At 44.3% G+C, this 23,532-nt stretch overlaps 1 protein-coding gene across 2 annotated transcripts in view; it reads right to left on the bottom strand.

The window, feature by feature from the left end:
* The window catches only part of mbd1a (methyl-CpG binding domain protein 1a), a 65,012-nt gene that overhangs the window by 27,007 nt on the left and 14,473 nt on the right, over positions 1-23,532 (bottom strand). For both annotated transcript variants that reach the window (XM_034171851.1, XM_034171852.1), the window contains exons 3-7: positions 13,514-13,566; positions 12,397-12,431; positions 12,168-12,275; positions 4,184-4,309; positions 1,414-1,563 (exon numbers count right to left, since the gene is read on the bottom strand). In XM_034171851.1, the coding sequence (XP_034027742.1) occupies positions 1,414-1,563; positions 4,184-4,309; positions 12,168-12,275; positions 12,397-12,431; positions 13,514-13,566 (472 nt within the window). The remainder of the gene's footprint in view (positions 1-1,413; positions 1,564-4,183; positions 4,310-12,167; positions 12,276-12,396; positions 12,432-13,513; positions 13,567-23,532) is intronic.

Raw genomic sequence — 23,532 nt, 5'->3', positions numbered from 1 at the left:
CTAGCTGTTGGCAGTAAGCTCTAATGCTATTGGTCAGTGGGAACCGATCCAATATAACTTTTGGTCCTAGCCTTTTTGGATCCTTTTGGGTCCAACATAACTTTCTGGCGCCAGGCATGCCAAAATACAGGTAAATGATGGACAGAAAGGCTAATCTGTGATTGGCTATTGCAATCTCAGTGGAGAACATATATGTATATATACATACTTGTATATCGGTCTTTGGATGTATGAATCGATCTGTGGGACTCTGCACTAGTCAGAACTGAGCCACAGTTACATCCTCTCATCCTCTAAACTCACGACTGAGTTCAGCATTAATTACTTATTACTTTTGTTCAGTTAAAGCCACTGTGGAGTTAAACTCGTCAATTTGTGTGGCTTAAGTCTGTACTTGTGTGTAGCTAGCATACAGCATCTTACACAGCTGCTGCCTCTATTGCTGTCCAACAGTCAGTTAATTAAAGAACAGAGGGCGCAGTTATCTTGTGGAGAAAGTCTGGAGCCTTACATACCGCCCTGTGCTCTGCGTTCTCAAATAGCAGGTTTACTTTATGAAAACATGAGGAAATCCTGACAGCAGTAAAAGCACACACCCGACATGGAACCCATGTGAATAATCACTGCAGGATGACAGGATCAGGCTTGTGATGTATCAAAGCCGCGTCGCTAATTTAGCATCTAGGTGTGTAGCCCAAATTCAAGTAATGTACTTCAGCACTGGTATGCTCATGAATACTAGATTTACAGTAGTTGTGGTCTTGGATGATTTGGTTTTTTGGCAGCTGGCAGGGGTAGCATGTTTGATCCAATTCTAGCTTGCTAACTAGCATGCTAGTTAGCTCAACCCCTACCAGAACAAAAGGGTAATAGCTGCAAGGAAATCTCTCTGAATCAGTTTTTATAACAAAGCAGGATTTTAAAAACTGGGTCATGTAAGTGCTTCTTTTCGACCTCCATAATTTCCAAGTTTAGTAAATTTCTTCAAAATAGACTAAAGTTTCTTTTTGAAAAATATTTTAGAAAAATTTGGATCCTGTTCATTCTGTCCTAGAACCCATCAGCAGGGATTACACTGGAATTCATTGTTTCACAACAAACAAAATAAATGAATAAAACATCTCCATGTTTAATGGTTTGAAGCGGTGAAAACTAAGGTCTCGGCGCTGTTGGATAATTTCCTTCTCGCTCTTTCTGTTTAAAGCCTGCTTGTGACCTCAGTCACACCTGTCTGTGTATCACAGTCATGAGGCGGAGACGTTGCTATGTTAACTGTTTTCTCTCCATCTCTACGGCTATTTATCAGCTTCTGTTCGAGTTTTCTGTTTAGAGAGAAAAAAAAACCCCACAGAGCTACAGTTCCTCTAGTCACCACCTGGTGCTGTTTGGGCTGAAGTGAATGTGCAAACTCACCATCACGTAACAAATCCGATTGCGGCACCGCTGCTTCAGGGTGTTCCGCCCACCAAACTTGGATTTGTCGAGACAGTAGACGCATGTCCCACAATCCTTTCTGCGGCAGCTCTCACACTGGCCGCATGCCGCACGACGCCTCTTGTGCTGCTGCAAGGGTGAGGAGTGATATGACAGGTATGACAAGACAAATATGGAATAAAACATGTGACTAGAACGACTCAAACGTCAGGTTTGATTTAAAGGTTTGACTAGGATGACTCAAACATGAGGTTCGATTTAAGTTTTGACTAGAACAACTCAAGCACGAGGTTTGGATTTAAAGGTTTGAATAGAACGACTCAAAAATGAGGTTTGATTTAAACGTTTGACTAGGACGAGTCAAATGTGAGGTTTGTTTTAAAGGTCTGACTAGAATGACTCAAAGGTAAGGTTTGATTTAAAGGTTTGACTAGAACGACTCAAACGGGAGGTTTGATTTAAAGGTTTGACTAGAACGACTCAAACGGGAGGTTTGATTTAAAGGTTTGACTGGAACGACTCAAACGGGAGGTTTGATTTAAAGGTTTGACTAGAAAGACTCAAACACGAGGTTTGATTTAAAAGTTTGACTAGAAAGACTCAAACAGGAGGTTTAATTTAAAGGTTTGACTAGAACAAATCAAATAGGAGGTTTGATTTAAAGGTTTGATTAGAACGAATCAAACAGAAAGTTTGATTTTAAGGTTCGACTAGAACGACTCAAACGGGAGGTTTGATTTTAAGGTTTCGACTAGAACGACTCAAACAGGAGGTTTGATTTAAAGGTTTCGACTAGAACGACTCAAACAGGAGGTTTGATTTAAAGGTTAGACTCGAACGGCTCAAACGCGAGGCTTGCTTTAAAGGTATGACTGGAACGACTCAAACGGGAGTTTTGATTTAAAGGTTTGAGTAGAAGGACTCAAACGTGAGGTTTGTTTTAAAGGTTTGACTGGAATGACTCAAATGTGAGGTTTGATTTAAAGGTTTGATGAGAATGACTCAAACGGGAGGGTTCATTTAAAGGTTCGACTAGAACGACTCAAAGGTGAGGTTTGATTTAAAGGTTTGACTAGAATGACTCAAACTGTTGTGTGTTGGGGGGGTTTGGCTGGACAAGGTTGGGTTGTTTTGTGTTTATTTTCCTTCCCAGGTGATTTGGGGCTGTTCTCTGAGGAAAATGTGCTGCAGAAGAGTCTCTCTCCTCTGTTACAATGACTGGCTGCACCTGTTGCATTCTCGTGCGGCTCTCTATCAGGACAATCCACGACACCTGTGATGTTCACGTGCAGATCTGAGGACTTCCAGCTGGTACCAATGTAGTGATAAAGAACTACATTTAAACCAGCAGTGAGTTGGATAAGATTGCCGGAGAATACGACCTTGTGACGACCGTGTGGGGACGCTGAGGGCCGTTTCAGAGTCTGACATCGCGCCTGTGAAGAAGGACGAGGGTGAGAGGCAAACGTTGTCAGCACACGACAGAGGTTAATATTCTGAAAAGTTTATCCGTGAATGTAAATTGGCGTTTATACGCAGCTATAAGTAATTATTGGTGAAAATTGTTTGGCGTGCTCCTCACGGCAGTGGCGTGCGGATTAATGATCCTCCACTAGCTGTGAGCAGCAGCCTCTTTGAACTAAGTTTGAAACCAGACCTAAACGTGTAGCTGATAAGTTTGCCTCTAAACAATATTTCGTAGTAATAAGTGTTGAATAATCTCATCTCTGTTCCTCCTTCGCAGAGTACAGTCTGGGAAGGTCACCTGGGGGGGGGGGGGGGGGGGTGTTGGCGGAACTCCTGAGTCCTGAACGTTCGGACTCCGACTGTTGAGACGCTGGGGGAGCGCGCCGCCTTTTCACCTCACCAGAACTCTAATTTAGTATTTCATGTATAGCACAAAGGGAGAAAAATAAATGTTTTCTTTTTGGAACTGCTTCTGATTATTTCATGCTGGGTTCAGTCAGATACTGGACCGCTCCTCAATCCGCATCTTATCCATAACACAAACAGGACATTGATGTAAATGTTTGACTAGAACGACTCAAACAGGAGGTTTTATTTAAAGATTTGACTAGAAGGACTCAAGCGGGAGGTTTGATTTAAAGGTTTGACTAGAAGGACTCAAGCGGGAGTTTTGATTTAAAGGTTTGACTAGAAGGACTCAAGCGGGAGGTTTGATTTAAAGGTCTGACTAGAAGGACTCAAGCAGGAGGTTTGATTTAAAGCTTTGACTGTAACGACACAAACACAAGGTTTGATTTAAAGGTTTGACTGGAACGACTCATGCACAAGGTTTGATTTAAAGGTTTGACTCGAACGACTCAAACGGGAGGTTTGATTTAAAGGTTTGATTGGAACGATTCAAACACAAGGTTTGATTTAAGGGTTTGACTGGAACGGCTGAAACGCAAGGCTTGCTTTAAAGGTATGACTGGAACGGTTCAAATGGGAGGTTTGATTTAAAGGTTTGACTAGAAGGACTCAAACGTGAGGTTTGTTTTAAAGGTTCGACTAGAACTCAAACGGGAGGTTTGATTTAAAGGTTTCAACTAGAAGGACTCAAACTGGAGGTTTGATTTAAAGGTTCGACAAGAATGACTCAAACTGAAGGTTTGATTTAAAGGTTCAACAAGAACGACTCAAACGTGAGGTTTGATTTAAAGGTTTGACTTGAACGACTCAAATAGGAGGCTTGATTTGTGGATGAATGTTTGAGGGTCACGGAGAGTAAAAGGTTCACACCCACCACTTTTGGGCATGTGGTTTTTTTGGGCTCCTCCTCGTCCTTCTTCACCACACGTGGAGTCCACTCGTCGTCGTCATCTGAATCCGTTCTCACTTTCCTTCTTGCTGACCTCCTCCTCTTCACCTCCTAAAACAGAATTATTTGTCTTCATTTTGCAGTTCTGTGAGCGGAGAAAACCCCCCAATGTAACTCTGGTGCCACCAAACATTTTTTTAACGTGAGAAACTAAAAACACAGAACACATCAAGTCAGGTGCATGTGTTAAAAAAACTGCTCCAGTTTTCCAATAAAGAGTCATGCCCACACTGATCATGTGATTATGTTTCAATCGACCACAATGGAAGTTTTTTTACTGCAATAAATGTTTTATTTGGGAACAATAATTGTGAAAGAATCATGAGCTCAATTCTGAGGACGGAAGTCGTGACTGTTATTTGACCCAGGATCCTTCAGCTGTCCTTTCTCTCACTCTCCATACATTTGACAATTTAAGCCCAAGTATTTAAACTCATCAACCTTCATCACTTCTACTAATTATAACCTCACCACTGCACCATGCTCCCTCTCATTTACACAGTACTCAAGAGTCTCGCTACGACCGGCTTTCATTCTGCTTCTCTCCAGAGTGTACCTGCACGTCTACAGCGGCCTCAATCCACTCTCTGCTCTCACTGCAGAGCTCAATGTCATCTGCAGACATCATAGTCCACAGAGACTCTCATCTCATGCATCAGCCTGTCTGCAGAGTCAATCCTTGTATTCCATTAAGGTGTGGCTACACAGTTACTAAACTGATTAGCAACCGATTTAAATAATTTGTCCGGTGGCTAAAATCACCTAATCCATTAGTCTCCGGTGGATGTGGGTCTCTGATGGAATGAGTAGACATCCACCAAAGCGAGCGAGCAGCACATCCGGACACAAACAGAAGATCAACAGAAAATACACGGATAAAACTAAGGTCTATTATATAACGGCTGAGTGGATCCTTGTCATTTGATTGGTACCTTGTATGTCACATAATTCGTCCCATTTGTGTTGCATTGCACAGTGCAGTTTGGTTCCATTCAGAGTGCAAATTTGGTTCCATACGTTTGGTACCAATGCAATCTGCGCACGCACGCACACACACAATTCACTCCGCTGTAAGTCGTCTGGAGACAAGAGCTGTTCAGATGAAAAGCTGAAGTGATTTTTGGTTGCACTGTTAAACTACACAAAATCTTTTTTTTTTTTTTTTAATGGAAGTCCGAAGTCAGCACACAGCACCATGGACTACACGTCACAATTTAGACTTTAGCAGCAGTAAAACACCAAAATGTAAGTCCCTTTTCTGTTGTTCATAAATTTAAAAAATATCGAATGACAAGGATCTATTTTAGCCGTTATATAAAACAAATAATGAATGTTATTACATTCTTTCAATGGAACGAATATTTAATTCTGTGAAAGCTGGAACATATTCAACTCGGCTTCGCCTTGTTGAATGGTATGGAATGGTATGTTCCAGCTTTCGCCTCATGAAATATTCGTACCATTGAACTCATAAACATTGTATACCGGACATCCACTGGCAAGGTAATGAACAAGAACAGGACAAAAAGTAAACAAATGTGCAAACACTGGGACAGCTCTCCATCTGATGTCTGTGCAAACCTTTGACCTTGTACAAAACTTTCCCTTGGAGTCGTCGGACATCAGCTGACAAGGAACGCATTTAACAAATGAGGAAAGGATTTGTACAGAACACAAATGGGCACAAACGGATTTGAAGATGTTGTATCAGTTACTCATGTTTCCGCAATCTGCCACAAAATTTTAACTTCAAGTTTGGAGAATGCTCAATCAGTAGATAGCCTTGCGGATATCTTAAATTCAGCGCTCAAAACTACATTTTATAAGTTTGCACCACCTCAATTAAGGCCACACCTTCCCGAGGCATGGTTGCCTTGGTTCAATGGTTACTTGGGTGACCTTAAGCAGAAGGCTAGAGGTTTGGAACGGAAATGGCGTAGTTCCAAATTAGATGTTCTCCACCTCGTGTGGCATGATGCCATCTTAAACTATAAGCATGCACTAATGGCTACAAACCAGGCCTATTATTCTGATTTGATCAATAAAAATAAGCACAACTTCAAGTTTTTGTTTGACACGGTAGCATTTCTCATTCATGGACAGCCACCTGTTAGTCACTCTCCGTTTTCATCACAGGACTTCTTGAATTTTTTTCGAGAAGGATGATGATGTCTACAAAAAGCACAACCTGTTTATTTGATCCCATACTAACAAAACTGTTTAAGGACCTGCGCCCACTCTTGGGCCGACTGTGCTGGAAATTATTCATCTCTCAGGAACATCTGGATCCGTTCCTAAATGCTTTAAATCTGCAGTGATTAAACCATTACTTAAGAAATCTAATCTTGACCCCAGTGTATTGAAAAATTATAGGTCAATATCAAATTTATCATTGTGCTCTAAAATTCTGGAAAAAGTGGTTTCACGGCAGCTTGTGGACCATCTTACTGAGAATCATCTTTTTGAGCCACTGCAGTCTGCTTTTAGAAAATGTCACTCCACAGAAACAGCTCTCAGTAAAGTAGTGAATGATCTTTTGCAATCAATGGACTCGGACACCACCATGGTTTTGGTGTTGTTGGATCTTAGTGCTGCATTTGATAATGTGGATCATCATATTTTACTCGATAGGCTGGAGAATTACTTTGGGATTACTGGAGGTGCCCGTGTTGTTGATGTCATACCTGTCCAGTCTTCTCATTGTGTTTTGTACAATAACACTACTTCTAATCTTAGTGATATGAAGCTTGGGGTTCCACAGGGATCTGTTCTAGGCCCCCTGTTTTTTTTCCCCCTGTATGTAGCACCTCTTGGGTGTATACTGCAGCGTTTTGGGATTGCCTTTCATTGCTATGCTGATGATACTCGATTGTACATGCTGATAACTGCTGGTAATCTTATTCATATAAAATCCCGAGAGGATTGCCTTGCTTCGGTGAGAAGCTGGATGTCTAGTAATTTCCTGCTTTTTAACTCTGATAAGACTGAAATGATGGTTCTTGGTCCTGCGAGACATCGGCATCGGTTTGACCAGCTAACGCTTAGTGTAGGTTTCTGTGTTATACATCATACGGACAAAGTGAGGAACCTTGGGGTAACTTTTGATCCTACATTGTCCTTTGACCTCCATATTAAAGACATCACGAGGACTGCTTTCTTCCATCTGCAAAATGTAGTGAAGATTCATCCCATCCTGTCTATGGCTGACACTGAGACCCTGATACATGCATTTGTTTCCTCTAGATTGGATTATTGCAATGTTTCATTTTCTTGGCTGCCACGGTCCAGCATTAGGGGTCTTCGACCGGTTCAAAACGCTGCTGCCAGACTCTTGACATGAAGCAGAAGGTTTGACCACATTACACCCATTTTGGTGTCTCTTCACTGCCTGCCTGTATCTGCAAGATCAGATTTTAAGGTCCTGCTACCTGACTATAAAGCTGTTCACGGCTGGTACCGCCCTACTTGGCGGATCTTAAGCTCTATGTACCGGTCTGGGCTCTGCGCTCACAGGACACAGGATTGTTCTGTGTCCCTCGGGTGAAGAAAAAGTCTGTGGGACATAGAGCTTTTTCTTATCCTGTCCCAGTCCTGTGGAATGAGCTCCCTGTTTTAGTGAGGCAGTCAGTCAGGCAGTCACTTTTAAGTGGCGTTTGAAGACGCATTTGTTTGCTATTTTATATGACTAATATGTTGTTTACTATGCTTTTATCTTTTTTAACCTTTTAAACTTTTTTTAATTCATGTTTTTAACCTTTTCATCATGCTCTTTGATTTTTTGAATTAATTTGTTTTGGTTGTTATTGTTGAGTTGTTTTATGTGAAGCGCCTTGAGACGATGCTCTCCTGATTTGGCACTTTCACGCCTCTCCCCTCTAGCTGCCACCTTATCGTGGTGGGGGAGTTTGCATACCCGGATGATCCTAGGAGCTATGTTGTCGGGGGCTTTGTGCTCCCTGTAGGGTCTCCCAAGGCAAACAGGTCCTAGGTGACGGGTCAGACTAAGGGCAGCTCAGAACCTCCATGACCAGTGAAAGATCAAGGACCGAGACGTCACCCGGTATGGCAGAGCCGGGGTCCCACCCTGGAGCCAGGCCTGGGGTTGGGGCTCGCGCGCGAGCGCTTGGTGGTCGGGCCTTAGCCCATGGGGCCCGGCCGGGCTCAGGCCGAAGGAGCAACTTGGGCCCGCCCTCCTGTGGGTTCACCACCTGCAGAGGGGGCCATGGGGGTCAGGTGCAGAGAGGATTGGGTGGCGGTCGAGGGTGGGTGGCCCGGCGGTCCGGTCCATGCTCACAGCCCCTGGCTGTTGGGACGTGGAATGTCACCTCGCTGGGGGGCAAGGAGCCTGAGCTTGTGCGGGAGGTTGAGAGATACCGACTAGAGATAGTCGGGCTCACCTCCACGCACAGCATGGGCTCTGGTACCCAACTCCTGGAGAGGGGCTGGACGTTTCATTTTTCTGGCGTTGCCCATGGGGAGAGGCGGAGAGCTGGGGTTGCATTGCTTATTGCTCCCCAGCTCAGTCGCCATGTGCTGGAGTTCACTCCGGTGAACGAGAGGGTCGCGTCCCTACGCCTTCGGGTCAGGGACAGGTCTCTCCGTTGTCTCGGCCTACGGGCCGAGCAGCAGTGCAGAGTACCCGACCTTCCTGGAGTCCCTGGGAGGGGTACTAGATAGCGCTCCAACTGGGGTCTCCATTGTTCTCCTGGGGGATTTCAACGCCCACGTGGGCGGCGACAGTGAGACCTGGAGGGGGGTGATCGGGAAGCACGGCCTCCCCGATCTGAACCAAGTGGTGTTCAGTTGTTGGACTTCTGTGCTAGTCACAGTTTGTCCATCACGAACACCATGTTCGAGCACAAGGGTGTCCATAAGTGCACGTGGCACCAGGACACCCTGAGCCGGAGGTCGATGATCGACTTTGTAGTCGTATCATCTGACCTTCGGCCACGTGTCTCGGACACTCGAGTAAAGAGAGGGGCAGAGCTGTCGACTGATCACCACCTGGTGGTGAGTTGGATCTGCTGGGAGGGGAGGAAGCCGGTCAGACCTGGCAGGCCCAAACGTATCGTAAGGGTCTGCTGGGAACGACTGGCAGAACCCTCTGTCAGCGAGGTCTTCAACTCCCACCTCCGGGAGAGCTTCTCCCAGATCCTGGGGGAGGTTGGAGACACGGAGTCCGAGTGGACCATGTTCTCCACCTCCTTTGTTGATGCGGCCGCTCGTAGCTGTGGTCGCAAGGTCTCTGGTGCCTGTCACGGCGGCAATCCCCGAACCCAGTGGTGGACACCGGAAGTAAGGGATGCCGTCAAGCTGAAGAAGGAGTCCTACTTATCTTTGTTGGTAGGTGGGACCCCAGAGGCAGCTGACAGGTACCGGCAGGCCAAGCGTGCCGCAGCCCGTGAGGTCGCAGAGGCAAAAACTCGGGTCTGGGAGGAGTTCGGGGAGGCTATGGAGGAGGACTATCGGTTGGCCTCGAAGAGATTCTGGCAAACCGTTCGACGCCTCAGGAGGCGGAAGCAGCTCTCCACCGGCACTGTTTACGGTGCAGGTGGGGAGCTGTTGACCCTGACTGGGGATGTTGTTGGGCGGTGGAAGGAGTACTTCGAGGAGCTCCTCAATCCCACCGTCATGTCTTCTGAAGAGGAAGCAGAGACTGGGGACCCAGAGGCGGACTCATCCATTACCCAGGCCGAAGTCACCGAGGTGGTTAGAAAGCTCCTCGGTGGCAAGGCTCCTGGGGTGGATGAAATCCGTCCTGAGTACCTTAAGTCTCTGGATGTTGTGGGACTGTCTTGGCTGACACGCCTCTGCAACATCGTGTGGCAATCGGGGACAGTGCCTCTGGATTGGCAGACCAGGGTGGTGGTCCCTCTGTTTAAGAAGGGGGACCGGAGGGTGTGTTCCAACTATAGGGGGATCACACTCCTCAGCCTCCCCGGTAAGGTCTATTCCAGAGTACTGGAGAGGAGAATTCGACCGATGGTCGAACCTCGGATTCAGGAAGAGCAGTGTGGTTTTCGTCCTGGTCGCAGCACACTGGACCAGCTCTACACGCTCCATCGGGTGCTCAAGGGTTCATAGGAGTTCGCCCAACCAGTCCACATGTGTTTTGTGGATCTGGAGAAGGCGTTCGACCGTGTCCCTCGGGGCACCCTGTGGGGAGTGCTCCGGGAGTACGGGGTCCGGGGTCCTTTGCTAAGGGCTATCCGGTCCCTGTACGACCACAGTAGGAGCTTGGTTCGCATTGCCGGTAGTAAGTCAAACCTGTTTCCAGTGCACGTTGGCCTCCGTCAGGGCTGCCCTTTGTCACCGGTTCTGTTCATTATTTTTATGGACAGAATTTCTAGGCGCAGCCAGGGTGTAGAAGGGGTCTGGTTTGGGAACCACAGACTCTCGTCTCTGCTGTTTGCGGATGATGTGGTTCTGTTGGCTTCGTCAAATCAGGACCTTCAGCGTGCACTGGGATGGTTTGCAACTGAGTGTGAGGCGTCCGGGATGAAAATCAGCACCTCCAAATCCGAGGCCATGGTTCTCGACCGGAAAAAGGTGCTTTGCCCTCTTCAGGTCGGTGGAGTGTCCTTGCCTCAAGTGGAGGAGTTTAAGTATCTCGGGGTCTTGTTCACGAGTGAGGGACGGATGGAGCGTGAGATCGATAGACGGATCGGTGCAGCGTCTGCAGTGATGCGGTCGCTGTATCGGACCGTCGTGGTGAAGAGAGAGCTGAGTAGGGGGGCAAAGCTCTCGATTTACCGATCGATCTACGTTCCGATCCTCACCTATGGGCATGAGATTTGGCTCATGACCGAAAGAACGAGATCACGGGTACAAGCAGCCGAGATGAGTTTCCTCCGCAGGGTGGCTGGGCGCTCTCTTAGAGATAGGGTGAGGAGCTCTGTCACTAGGGAGGAGCTCGGAGTCGAGCCGCTGCTCCTCCACGTCGAAAGGAGTCAGTTGAGGTGGCTCGGGCATCTTTTCTGGATGCCCCCTGGACGCCTCGCTGGAGAGGTGTTCTGGGCACGTCCCATTGGGAGGAGGCCCCGGGGAAGACCCAGGACACGCTGGAAGGATTACATCTCTCGGCTGGCTTGGGAACACCTTGGCGTTCCCCTAGAGGAGCTGGGGGAGGTGTGTGTGGATCGGAAGGTCTGGGCACCTTTGCTTGATGAATACTTTATTGAGCAAGTTAAAAACATTTATACATTGCGCACATTCATCTTTGAAAATCCGTACATTACTCAAAGGGAGTAGAATGAAATAAAAAAAAGCTGAGCTGCTGCCCCCGCGACCCGACTCCGGATAAAGCGGAAGAAAATGGATGGATGGATGGAAATTGAAACTGAATTGCCACAGTGTGACATAGGGCCCGTTCACAAGAGAGGGGTTTAGACCTATCTTCAACAGTTTTGTATTCTATTCCCATTTTGTCTACACAGAACCTGCACTTGTAGGAGCCTGAAAATGCTACTTTATGGAAAGGGATCCTAGCGTAGATGCATCTAAAAATGCCACGTTTGTTTTTTTGTGTTTACAATATGAAACTTTGGTGAAATGATGTAGCACCACCTCTGCGCATGCTCCACGTCTTTTGTTTTTTGTGGGAGCGTTAGAGCGCCACATACAGGCCTGGCATACATACTACAGCGTTTTCAGTCATTTTCAGTGATTACGTGTGGACACAGATATCTCTTGACACGGTGCCGTATTTGAAAACGACAAAGAAAAAGGTTGTATATGGAAAGTTCTGTTTCCATGTAGAACAGCAGGGAGCCGCTGTCCAGCCTCTGGGGGCCAAATCCAGGTTTAGAGACACTGATATTTTTTCAACAATGTGCTAATTTTGATGTTGGGCTGACCGCGTGCACTCACGGACAGGAAACACAGCGCCTTGAATGCAACATCTTGTTACCTGCTCAGTGTTGACGCTGCCGTCATCATTCTCCTCACGCTCTTCTTCCTCCTCCCCTTTGTCTTTTTTCATCTCTGGCCTCCTCAGCACCCACCTGTCCCCCCGGACCTGAGCAGAACCAGAACACAAAGCTCCACACTCACCTAGCAGGACCCAGTGCTGCATTCACTGTGTGTGATAAAAGCTTGTAAACGTTAACATCAGCGGCACTCAGACGCAACAGTCTTACCTTCCGGAATACAATGTTTGATGGTTTCATTGTCTCTGAAACAAAACAGCACAAACAGTTTGCTGAGAAAATAAACTCGCTGTGTAAGGACGGAAACAATGAAACAAATAAATAAACATCTCTGCTGGTCCAGGCGGTTCATATTAACCGAGATGGACCAGATCCAACTGAGACTATCTGAACACCGTTTCATACAGACATTAAACTTCTGCCTGAATTTTTTAAACCTATTCATGTGATCTTGAGTCATTTTGTTTCCTCCAGTTGATTCTGGTTTGGTTCCTTTTCTTGACAAATAAATATGGACATTAAATGGGTTGTTTTGGACAAGTACTTTGGACCTCTGAAGAACTGACATATGCTGCATTCAGAACCATCTGACATTCGGAAATACCCCAAATAAAAATAAAAAAGCCTATTTACAGAAATTGGAGACAAATATAGATTCCTGCAGGAATGTCTTTGCACACACCTGTAGCCTACACCACAGTACAGCTAGGCTAATTAATGTTATCTTTTGGGCTAAATGAAATTGTTAAAGGCATTTCTGTTTATGTGTGGTGCTGGTAACCTACTGTATTTTCTGGAGTATTAGTCGTGTTTTGTTTTGTTTTTTTTGTTTGTTTTTTTTACTAGTTTTTGAGGCCCTGCAACTTATACTCCACTATGACTGAAAAATCACAAGTTCATTATTTAGAATATTAATTATAATGATTTATAATTGGACTTTCCCAGGAATCAAAGCACTAAAGAAAATAAACCCCAATAATAAAAGAATAAATGTCAATTCTAAAAAGTACACAACAACACACAAAAATCCCACATTAAAGATCTGAAAATACAGAAAAATGTTGCAACTCATACTCTGGAAAATATGCTAACTAATTGTACACAGAATATATTACATACAGCAGTAACATATAAAAATAATTTAAAGATGCATTTTCAACATTAGTAACATTGTTGTCTGTCCAGTTGCAAAGGGAGCTGTGCGGTTGCGACGGTAACCCAGATGGCGCGTTCACTGGATTTTTCCACGATCTAGAGGCTGGAACCTCCAAATGTCTGAGGGTTTCTGAATGCAGCACTAAAATCAGAGCGAGGTTTAGCTCGTTACCTGTTGAGCAGCAGCTGTGGGAGTCTCCAGCTTCCTGTTCACAGGACAATAAACTGCAGGAAGCAGATTCAAACAAAACACCTGTCAGCAAGAACCCACAGCGACCTCCCCCCCCCCCCCCCCCCCCCCCCCCCACAACCTGCATTAAAGAGACCAACCTGAGTGTATGTAATTAACAAACACAATGTGTTTAAAAAAAGTACAACAGAGTCAATCTATATGAACTTAAACACGGCCTCAGATTATGGAAATCCAAAATATGAGGTTCACACTCCAAACAGTCTTCTTTCCAAAAAGGTCCAGGGAAAGTGGGCGTACATATTTTTGGGATGATCGTCTTGCCAAATTTGAAGAACTGTATCTCGAAAAGTGCAACACATAATGCTTTTCAAGAGTTTATTGTTTGTTTGGTTTATCTGTACCCTTTGTCCAGTTCCATCAGGATGGAGCGTTGGTGCACAGCCATTTTCAGATCTCTCCAGAGATGTTCAATCGGATTCCGGTCTGGGCTCTGGCTGGGCCACTCAAGGACATTCACAGAGTTGTCCTCAAGCCACTCCTTTGATATCTTGGCTGTGTGCTTAGGGTCACTGTCCTGCTGAAAGATGAACTGTCGCCCCAGTCTGAGGTCAAGAGCGCTCTGGAGCAAGTTTTCATCCAGGATGTCTCTGTACATTGCTGCATTCATCTTTCCCTCAATCCTGACTAGTCTCCCAGTTCCTGCTGCTGAAAAACATCCCCAAAGCATGATGCTGCCACCACCATGCTTCACTGCAGGGATAGTGCCTGGTTTCCTCCAAACATGACGCCAAAGAGTTCAATCTTTGTCTCATCAGACCAGATAATTTTGTTTCTCCTGGTCTGAGAGTCCTTCAGGTGTCTTTTGTCAAACTCCAGGTGGGCTGCCATGTGCCTTTTACTAAGGAGTGACTTCAGTCTGGCCACTCTACCATACAGGCTTGATTGGTGGATCGCTGCAGAGATATTTGTCCTTCTGGAAGGTTTTCCTCTCTCCACAGAGGAATGCTAGACCTCTGACAGAGTGACCATCGGGTTCTTAGTCACCTCCCTGACTAAGGCCCTTCTCCTCCGATCGCTCAGTTTAGACGGGCGGCCAGCTCTAGGAAGAGTCCTGGTGGATCCGAACTTCTTCCATTTATAGATGATGGAGGCCACTGTGCTCACTGGGACCTTCAAAGCAGCAGAAATATTTCTGTACCCTTCCCCAGATTTGTCACTCCAGACAATCCTGTCTCAAAGGTCTACAGATAATTCCTTTGTCTTCATGCTTGATTTGTGCTCTGACTGTCAACTGTGGGACCTTATGTGTATACAGGTGTGTCTTTCCAAATCATATCCAATCAACTGAATTTACCCCAGGTGGACTCCAATTAAGCTGTAGAAACATCTCAAGGATGATCAGTGGAAACAGGAGGCACCTGAGCTCAATTTTGAGCTTCATGGCAAAGGCTGTGAATACTTATGTGATTGTGTGATTTCTTAGTTTTGCATTTTTAATAAATCTCATAAAAACCTTTTTGCACTTTGTCATTATGGCGTACTGGGTGTAGAATGTTGAGGACAAAATGAATTTCATCCATTTTGGAAAGAGGCTGTATCATAACAAAATGTGGAAACAGTGAAGCACAGTGAATGTTTTCTGGATGCACTGTATCTTTACAGAATAAAAGGCTGCCATAATTTTCCACTTTTAACAAAGAAGTGACTCTCCAGATAATATTAAGGTTGGAATGTGTGACACTGGACTAGGGCTGCAGCTATCTATTATTTTAGTAATTGATAGCTGCAATGGCACAATGTCGCTGTGCCATCACACAGACTGTCAAATTTAGTGTATCCCTTGCTGTTTTCCTGGGTAGTATTTACCTTTTCACATCTTTACAAGTTCTGGATCTTTCCTGGTGTCAGGAGCTCAGCCAAAGTCTTGACATTCTGCTGAAATGGTGATGGGATGTGGCTTTCTGTTTTTTGTTTTCCCCAACTTGTAAAATTTAACCATTTTAAGTTGTTTTTTATTTTTAGTTTTTTAAGGTTGGTGAACAGGACCCCTGCATGAATTTTTTTTTCTCTTTCTCTGCGATTCAGCAGATACATTTCGGCTGGATGTTGAATATGTAAGCCTCGCAGTCACTTTTTTTTATAATCATTATTATTATTTTATTTGAGTTACCATGTTTGTGAAGCGTTGTGTGTTGCCCAAAAAGCGAAAATTAAAAAGCGCAATACTCAGTGCGAGTCTGAGCAAAACACAGAAGAAAGAGCGGACTTCACACACAGGCCTGGCATATGTACTACAACGTTAAACGAAACTTCGAGGCACAGAATTTGCCTCGAACATTTTTTGTAATCAAATTATTCAAGTTACTCGAGTAATTGTTTTAGCCCTACACTGGACTATGTTCTCACCCTACACCAAAATCCTCCCTTCTCGCAAAGTGACCAGTCTTCCAAACATTTCCTGGCTGAATTTAGGATGCCTCCAGACAGCTTCAACAAACAGTCCCTATGGATCAAAGTAAATCTGCATGGAGTAGACAGTTCTCAAAAACTGAGTGACTGTGCAAGAAGTAGAAGAGTGAGGAAAGCCACCAAGACACCCAGACAACCCAGAAGAAGTTATAGGCTACACATGGCTGTGATTGGAGAAATTATGCACAGTGCAATCTTTGCATTTTGTGTCACCAGTTATCCATCTTGATGATGAAGTGGTATAGAGGAGGATTTTCTTAAAAAGAAGACCTGAAAGTTTAGCTACAAATTGCCAGAAGGTACATCTGAGATGCAAGTCTGGATTTGATCTGTTTTGGTGAAAGAAAATCCTTCTCTGCTCTACTCCACGATGAAGCTAAGAGTAGTGATGCAAAATACAAGCTTGCACTGTGCACAATTTCTCCAATCACAGCCACATAGGCCCATAACATCTCCTGAGTTCTCTGGGTGTCTTGGTGGCTTTCCTCACTCTTCTTCTTGCACAGTCACTCAGTTTTTGAGAATTGTCTGCTCCATGCAGATTTACCATTAAGTGCCATACTGTTTGTATTTCTTTGTAATTGATGTAAATAAAGTCCGAAACATATTCAGTGGCAGCTTTACCATCAGAGAGCCTCGTCCACAACTACCACAAAAGACTCCAAGCTGTCGGTTATGTTAAAGGGGCAATACACAGTATTAAGAACAGGGGTATGTAAACTTTTGATCAGTGTCATTTGGGTAGTTTTTGTTGTCATTATGATTTAAAAAGAGTAAACCTGGTTGTTTGACAATAAATGGCTTCACCCAACCACTAACCATGAGTGAAAAAAAGTTTTTGTGTTATCATTCATATTCTCTGAAAAATGGTAAAATAAAATAAAAAATTCCGCCAGGGTATGTAAACTTTTGAGCACAACTGTAATATCTGATCCACTGCCGATTTTGCAAATTTCCCACCTATAAAGCATGAAGAGGTCTGTCAATTTTACTGCAGGTACAGAAAAAAAAAAATAATCCAGAAAATCACACTGTATGATTTTTAAATAATTAACTTGCATTTTACTGCATGAAATAAATATTTGATCCAATAGAAAGAGACCTTAATATTTGGTACAGAAACCTTTGTTTGCAGTTCCAGAGGTCAGACGGTTCCTGTAGTTCGTGACCAAGAGTGCACAGACTATAGCAGGGATTTTGGTCCGCTCCTCCATACAGATCTTCTCCAGATCTTTCCAAAGATTTTCTATTGGGTTCAGGTCTGGAGACTGGCCAGGCCACTCCAGGACCTTGAAATGCTTCTTACGGAGTCCCTCCTTAGTTGTCCTGGCTGTGTGTTTGGGGTCATTGTCATGCTGGAAGACCCAGCCACGACCCATCTTCAATGCTCTTACTGAAAGAAGGAGGTTGTTTGACAAAATCTCACGATACATGACCCCATCCATCCTCCCTTCAATACCGTGCAGTCGTCCTGTCCCCTTTGCAGAAAAGCACCCCCAAAAATGATGTTTCCACCTCCATGCTTCACGGTTGGGATGGTATTCTTGGGGTTGTTCTCATCCTCTCATCTCATCTTTTTTGATACCAAAAAGCTCTATTTTGGTCTCATCTGACCACATGACCTTCTCCCATGCCTCCTCTGGATCATCCAGATGGTCACTGGTGAACTTCAAATGGGCCTGGACATGTGTTGGCTTGAGCAGGGGGACCTTGCTGCCCTGCAGGATTTTAAACCATGATGGCGTTGTGTGCTACTAATGTAATTTTTGGGACTGTGGTCCCAGCTCTCTTCAGGTCACTGACCTTGGTCCTCCTGTGTAGTTCTGGGCTTTCTCAGAATCATCTTTACCCCACGAGATCTTACATGGAATTCCAGACCGAGGAAGACTGACAGTCATCTTGTGTTTCTTCCATTTTCTAATAATTACACCAACAGTTGTCTTCTCACCAAGCTGCTTGCCTGTTGTCCTGTAGTCCATCCCAGCCTTGTGCAGGTCTGCAGTTTTGTCCCTGGTGTCCTTAGACAGCTCTTTGGTCTTGGCTATGGTGGACAGGTTGGAGTGTGACTGATTGAGTGAGTGAACAGGTGTCTTTTATATAGGTAATGAGTTCAAACAGGTGCAATTAATACAGGTAAGGAGTGTAATAATAATAATGAATTGGATTTATAGAGTGCTTTATTATCACGAAATACCCAAAGCACTTACAAATTGCATAATTATTCATTCACTCATACATTCACACATTGGTGGTGGTAAGCCACAGCTGCCCTGGGGCAGACTGACGGAAGCGCATGGCTGCCATTCTGTGCCTACGGCCCCTCCGACGCATGCCAGAGAGTTGCTGCAGTCTAAACAACATAGAGAATCCACATGACAACAACTGCAAATAAAGATTATACTAAAAAGTAATCTGCTACATTTAACCTGCATGGAATTTAATAAACGGGAACCAAATTTCAGACATTTTATATATATATTACTCTGGAAAAAACAGTGCTGTAAAGGACAATAAGCAGGACATTAAAGAGCAAACTTCACTTTCCACCAGAACGACATGAACAGGAAGCGATCGCGGCTCACAGTGATTCCCATTGAAAATAACGGAGGAACAACCTGAGCTTCTCATGTTTACATAAAACAAACACAATAACATCTATAAACCCAGATAATACTGTATGTTCATGAGAGTTTTAGGCACAATATACAAAGAGTTTTATGTTGTGATGTTAATGCTGTTGTCTGTGTGTAGCGGTTAAAGTGTAGCCTGATCAGAGTGTCTCAATGCAGTTCTCAATGTCACTGACATCTCACAGAGCAGCAAACTCTACAAAGTTTTGCGAGATTTGAAACCTCAATAGAGCAAATACACATTCATAAATAAGCATGTTTTTGCTTGTGGGAAGAAACCGGAGCGCCCGGAGAAAACCTACATAGACACGGGGAGAACATGCAAGCTCCACACAAAAAAAGCAGAAAGACAGACGGCTCTCACTAAAGTGGTAAATGATCTTCTACTTGCAATGGATTCAGACACCACTACAGTTCGGTTGCTGTTAGATCTCAGTGCTGCGTTTGATACTGTGGATCATCATATTCTACTCAATAGGCTGGAGAATTATTTTGGGATTACTGGGCGTGCCCTTGCATGGTTGACGTCATACTTGACCAGTCGTTCTCACTGTGTTTTGCACAATAACACTAACTCTAACCTTAGTGACATGAAATTTGGAGTTCCACAGGGTCTTAGGCCCCCTGCTTTTCTCCCTTTATATAGCATCCGTCGGGCACATATTGCAGTGTTTTGGGATTACCTTTCACTGCTATGCTGATGATACTCAGTTATAAATGCCGATAACTGCTGGTAATCTCATCCACATAAAATCCTTAGAAGATTGCCTTGTATCAGCGAAAATCTGGATGTCTGGCAACTTCCTACTTTTAAACTCTGATAAGACTGAAATGATGGTTCTTGGTCCAGTGAGACACCGGCATCAATCTGACCAGTTAACGCTTAGCCTAGGCTCACGTGTCATACACATATCACACTGACAAAATGAGGAACCTTGGGGTAATTTTTGATCCTATGTTGTCCTTTGACCTCCACATTAGAAATATTACGAGGACTGCTTTCTTCCACCTGCAAAATATACGGAAGATTTGTCCCATCCTGTCTATGGCTGATGCTGAGACCCTGATTCATGCGTTTGTCTCTTCTAGATTGGACTACTGCAATGATCTATTTTCTAGTTTACCGCAGTCCAGCATTAGGGCTCTCCAATTGGTTCAAAATGCTGCTGCCAGACTCTTGACAGGAAGCAGAAAGTTTGACCACATTATACCCATTTTGGCATCTCTTCACTGCTTCCTGTCCCTGTGAGATCAGATTTTAAGGTTCTGCTGTCTATCTCTATATATATAAAAGGCAATGTATGTATGTATGTATGAACGCGGTACGGTTTGTGTTCGGGGTGAACTTCCACAGTGATTAAGCGATCGACACCAAACTTAGTATGATGACTGGGGGCACCAAGAGGGACGTCACTGGAGCCCTTAGGTAGAAAGCGCACGTGTGCAAACACACACACACGGTCAGCCTTATATATTAGATCATGACCTTATTTTCACAGTTCACACTCAGGGCAGGTAGCAAGCATCACCCTTTTCTTACTACGTAGTAGCAGCTGGTGAGGGTGGACTTTAATTAGAACCCAAACAGGCCAGTGCGCACTGCATGCCAGTTAAGGTGTACGTTTTTTTTTTTTACTTAAAATGTACCTTCTGTGTACAGCATGCAGACTGTTGATATGCCTTCAAAGAAGCAGGGGGCGTTTGGTCATAAAACCCCAAGTGCTAAACAGATGAAATCTAATAGAGCTGGGAAACATCTGCACACACACTAAGAACATTATATATTCCACAGCATTGCAGTGATATGACATGCTATCACCTTTTTAATCATCATTCACACGAAGTCTTATGAATGTCACAAATTGCTCTATGAATATTAATGACAACATACACACAATGCAATGCAACTTACTATACCTTAACTAAAGTAACTTGAAGTATACAATGACATGGTTAAAAGTCTTTGGGTAGAACAGGTAACTCAGCTAGTTAACCCATAAAAAGTTCACAGACTGGCCCCTCCTGACTTAGCTGACCTACTTAAACCCTACGTACCGGCCCAGGCTCTGTATTCTCAGGGTGCAGGACTACTTTGTGTCCCTAGGGTGAACAAAAAGTCTGCAGGTCACAGAGCTTTCTCTTATCGTGCCCCTGTTCTGTGGAATGATCTCCCTGCATCAATAAAACCCCGATGGTGGACTGGATGCCTGCATGGACTCTCATCAATTGTTGTTGTGTTGTGTTCTGTATTGTAAACCTATTTGGTAGCATGGCCTAAGCAGAGGTCGCCCCTTTGAGTCTGGTCTGTTTGAGGTTTCTTCCTCAAATCATCACAAGGAGTTTTTCCTTACCACTGTCGCCTGTGTGCTTGCTCTAGGGGTTGGTAAGGTTAGACCTTACTTGTGTTAAGCACCTTGAGGCAGTGTTTTTGTGATATGGTGCTATATAAACTAAATAAATAAAATTTTAAAAAAATGAAAGTTAGGTCATTCCATCTCAAGTCACCCAGGGGCTCCCAGGTCACCCCTCAGTCCTGAGTTCCCAATTTGATCTTTTGTTCCTCTGCCAGAGTAATGGTGCAATGCCAAATATTAGGTCCAAATCTTGAAAAGTTTTGCAGCTACACCCCAATCAATACGAGTATTTGTTGGATTTTCCACATTTTATGAAAACTGTGATTTCTACCAAATGTAGATTCATCGAATTCACTGAAAGACAAGAACATATTACACCAGCGCTATGCAGGCGCAGACCACAAGAAGGAAGTTCAGAATCAACACCATTTCTTGGAACATACCATCTTGAGATGGGTAAGAATACATGATATAAATATGAATATGATGCTCAAATAACCACACTGCCTTTTGGAAAATGGCCCATTTTCATGTATTCAAAATATTAGCATATTTTTCACTACTTGACATTTTGCTCCAAACAGACTGATATATGATTTCACTTAATAGATATGCTCTAACACATCATAAATCATTGTAAAAAATAATTTTAAGACCACAGCTGGTATCTTTGAGGGATTTTTGAGCAAGCAGATATACAGACGACATGTAAAAGTTTGGGATACACTAAAACTGACTTCATATTCCAACTCTACATTAAGTTAGGCTAGGATGTGTAGTTTCAAAGCTGGGAAACTAATGAGAGGCTAGTTATTAATGTCTACATTTGGTAGAAATCACTGTTTTCTTAAAATGTGGAAAATCCAACAAATACGAGGTCTATTAGATAATAAACCGACCCTTTTATTTTTTTTTAACTATATGGATTTGAATGACGTGCGATTACACCAATCATGCTTGAACCCTCGTGCGCATGCGTGAGTTTTTTCACGCGTGTCGGTGACATCATTTCCCTGTGGGCAGGCCTTGAGTGAGATGTGGTCCCGCCTTCTCGGCTGAATTCCTTTGTTTCACACGCTGCTCGAGACGGTGTGCGTTGCTTTATCAAAATTTTTTCTGGACCTGTGAGGAATATCCGAGTGGACACTATTCGAGAAATTAAGCTGGTTTTTGGTGAAAAGTTTAACGGCTGATGAGAGATTATGGGGTGTTTCTGTCGGTGTAAGGACTTCCCACGGAGCGGGACGTCGCGCAGCGCTTCCAGGCGCCGCCGTCGGCCTGTTTCGACCTGAAAACATCCTAATTTAAGGCTTAATTCACCCAGGACGTCGTGAGAGAACAGAGAAGATTCAGAAGAGGCCGGCATGAGGACTTTATGCGGACATTCCACTGTTTAAGGACATTTTTTAATGAAAGACGTGCGCGCAAATTCGCCGAGTCGTTTCCGTGACGACTCAGCAAATCTGTGTGCGCCACAACAGGAAAAACACCTCCGTGTTGAAAACCATTTGTAAAATTCAGGCGGCTTTTGATGGCTTTCAATAAGTGAGTAACTGAGAAATTGTTTAACAGCTTGGGCATGTTCCAACTTGCCCATTAAGGTTTCCAACGGAGGTGTTTTTCCTGTCGCGACCCCCCGCGGTCGGGTCTGGCCCGACATGCAACTCTGCTTGCACGTTCTTTCATTACAAAATGTCCGTTAACAATGGAATGTCCGAATAAACTCCTCATGCCGACTTCTTCTGAAAGTTCTCTGTTCTCTGACAACTTACTGGGTCAACAGAGCCTGAAATGTGGAAGTTTTCAACTTGAAACGGCGAGACGCTGCCGCCTCGAAGCGCAGATCGCCGTCAGGCGCCGTGGGCCGTCCTTACGGCGACACTACCAGACCAAAATCTCTCATCAGCCGTTAAAATTTTTTACCGAAAACCAGCTGAATTTATCAAATGGTGTCCACTCAGTTGTGCCTTACAGTTTTGAAAAAATTTTGATCAAACAAAGCAGCAGTCTCTGAGCCATTCCTAAACAATGAAAAAAAATCGACGAGAGTGGGCGACTCCTCACTCAAAGACTGCCCACAGGTGAATGACGTAACCGACAGGCGTGAAAAAACTCTCGCATGCCCACGAGGGTTCAAGCATGTCTGATGTAATCACACGTGATTCAAATCCATATGGTTTTTGAAAAAAAATAATAAGGTCAGATACTTTTCTAATAGACCTCGTATTGTTGGGCTGTAGCTGCAAACCTTTTCAAGATTTGGTCCTAATATTTGGCATTTCACCATTGCTCTGCCATAGCAACATCATATTAAATTGACAACTCAGGACTGAGGGTGACCTGGGATTTTTTTCAGAACTGGGTGATTTGACATGTAATGACCCAGTTGTGTATATTATAGATGTAACATGTCTTCATAATCTAATTTCAAATTCAGAAGCCCTGCATGCAATGACACATTGACACACACACACACACACACACACACAGTGTTTGCGAAGTGGCACGAAATTTATGTGTGCCAGAAATTTTGAACATTTCAAAA

The sequence above is a fragment of the Thalassophryne amazonica genome, chromosome 6 (assembly GCF_902500255.1).
Source record: "Thalassophryne amazonica chromosome 6, fThaAma1.1, whole genome shotgun sequence".
Lineage (NCBI taxonomy): Eukaryota > Metazoa > Chordata > Actinopteri > Batrachoidiformes > Batrachoididae > Thalassophryne > Thalassophryne amazonica.
The sequence above is the reverse complement of the archived record's forward strand: the minus strand, read 5'-3'. Positions and strand labels throughout refer to the sequence as shown.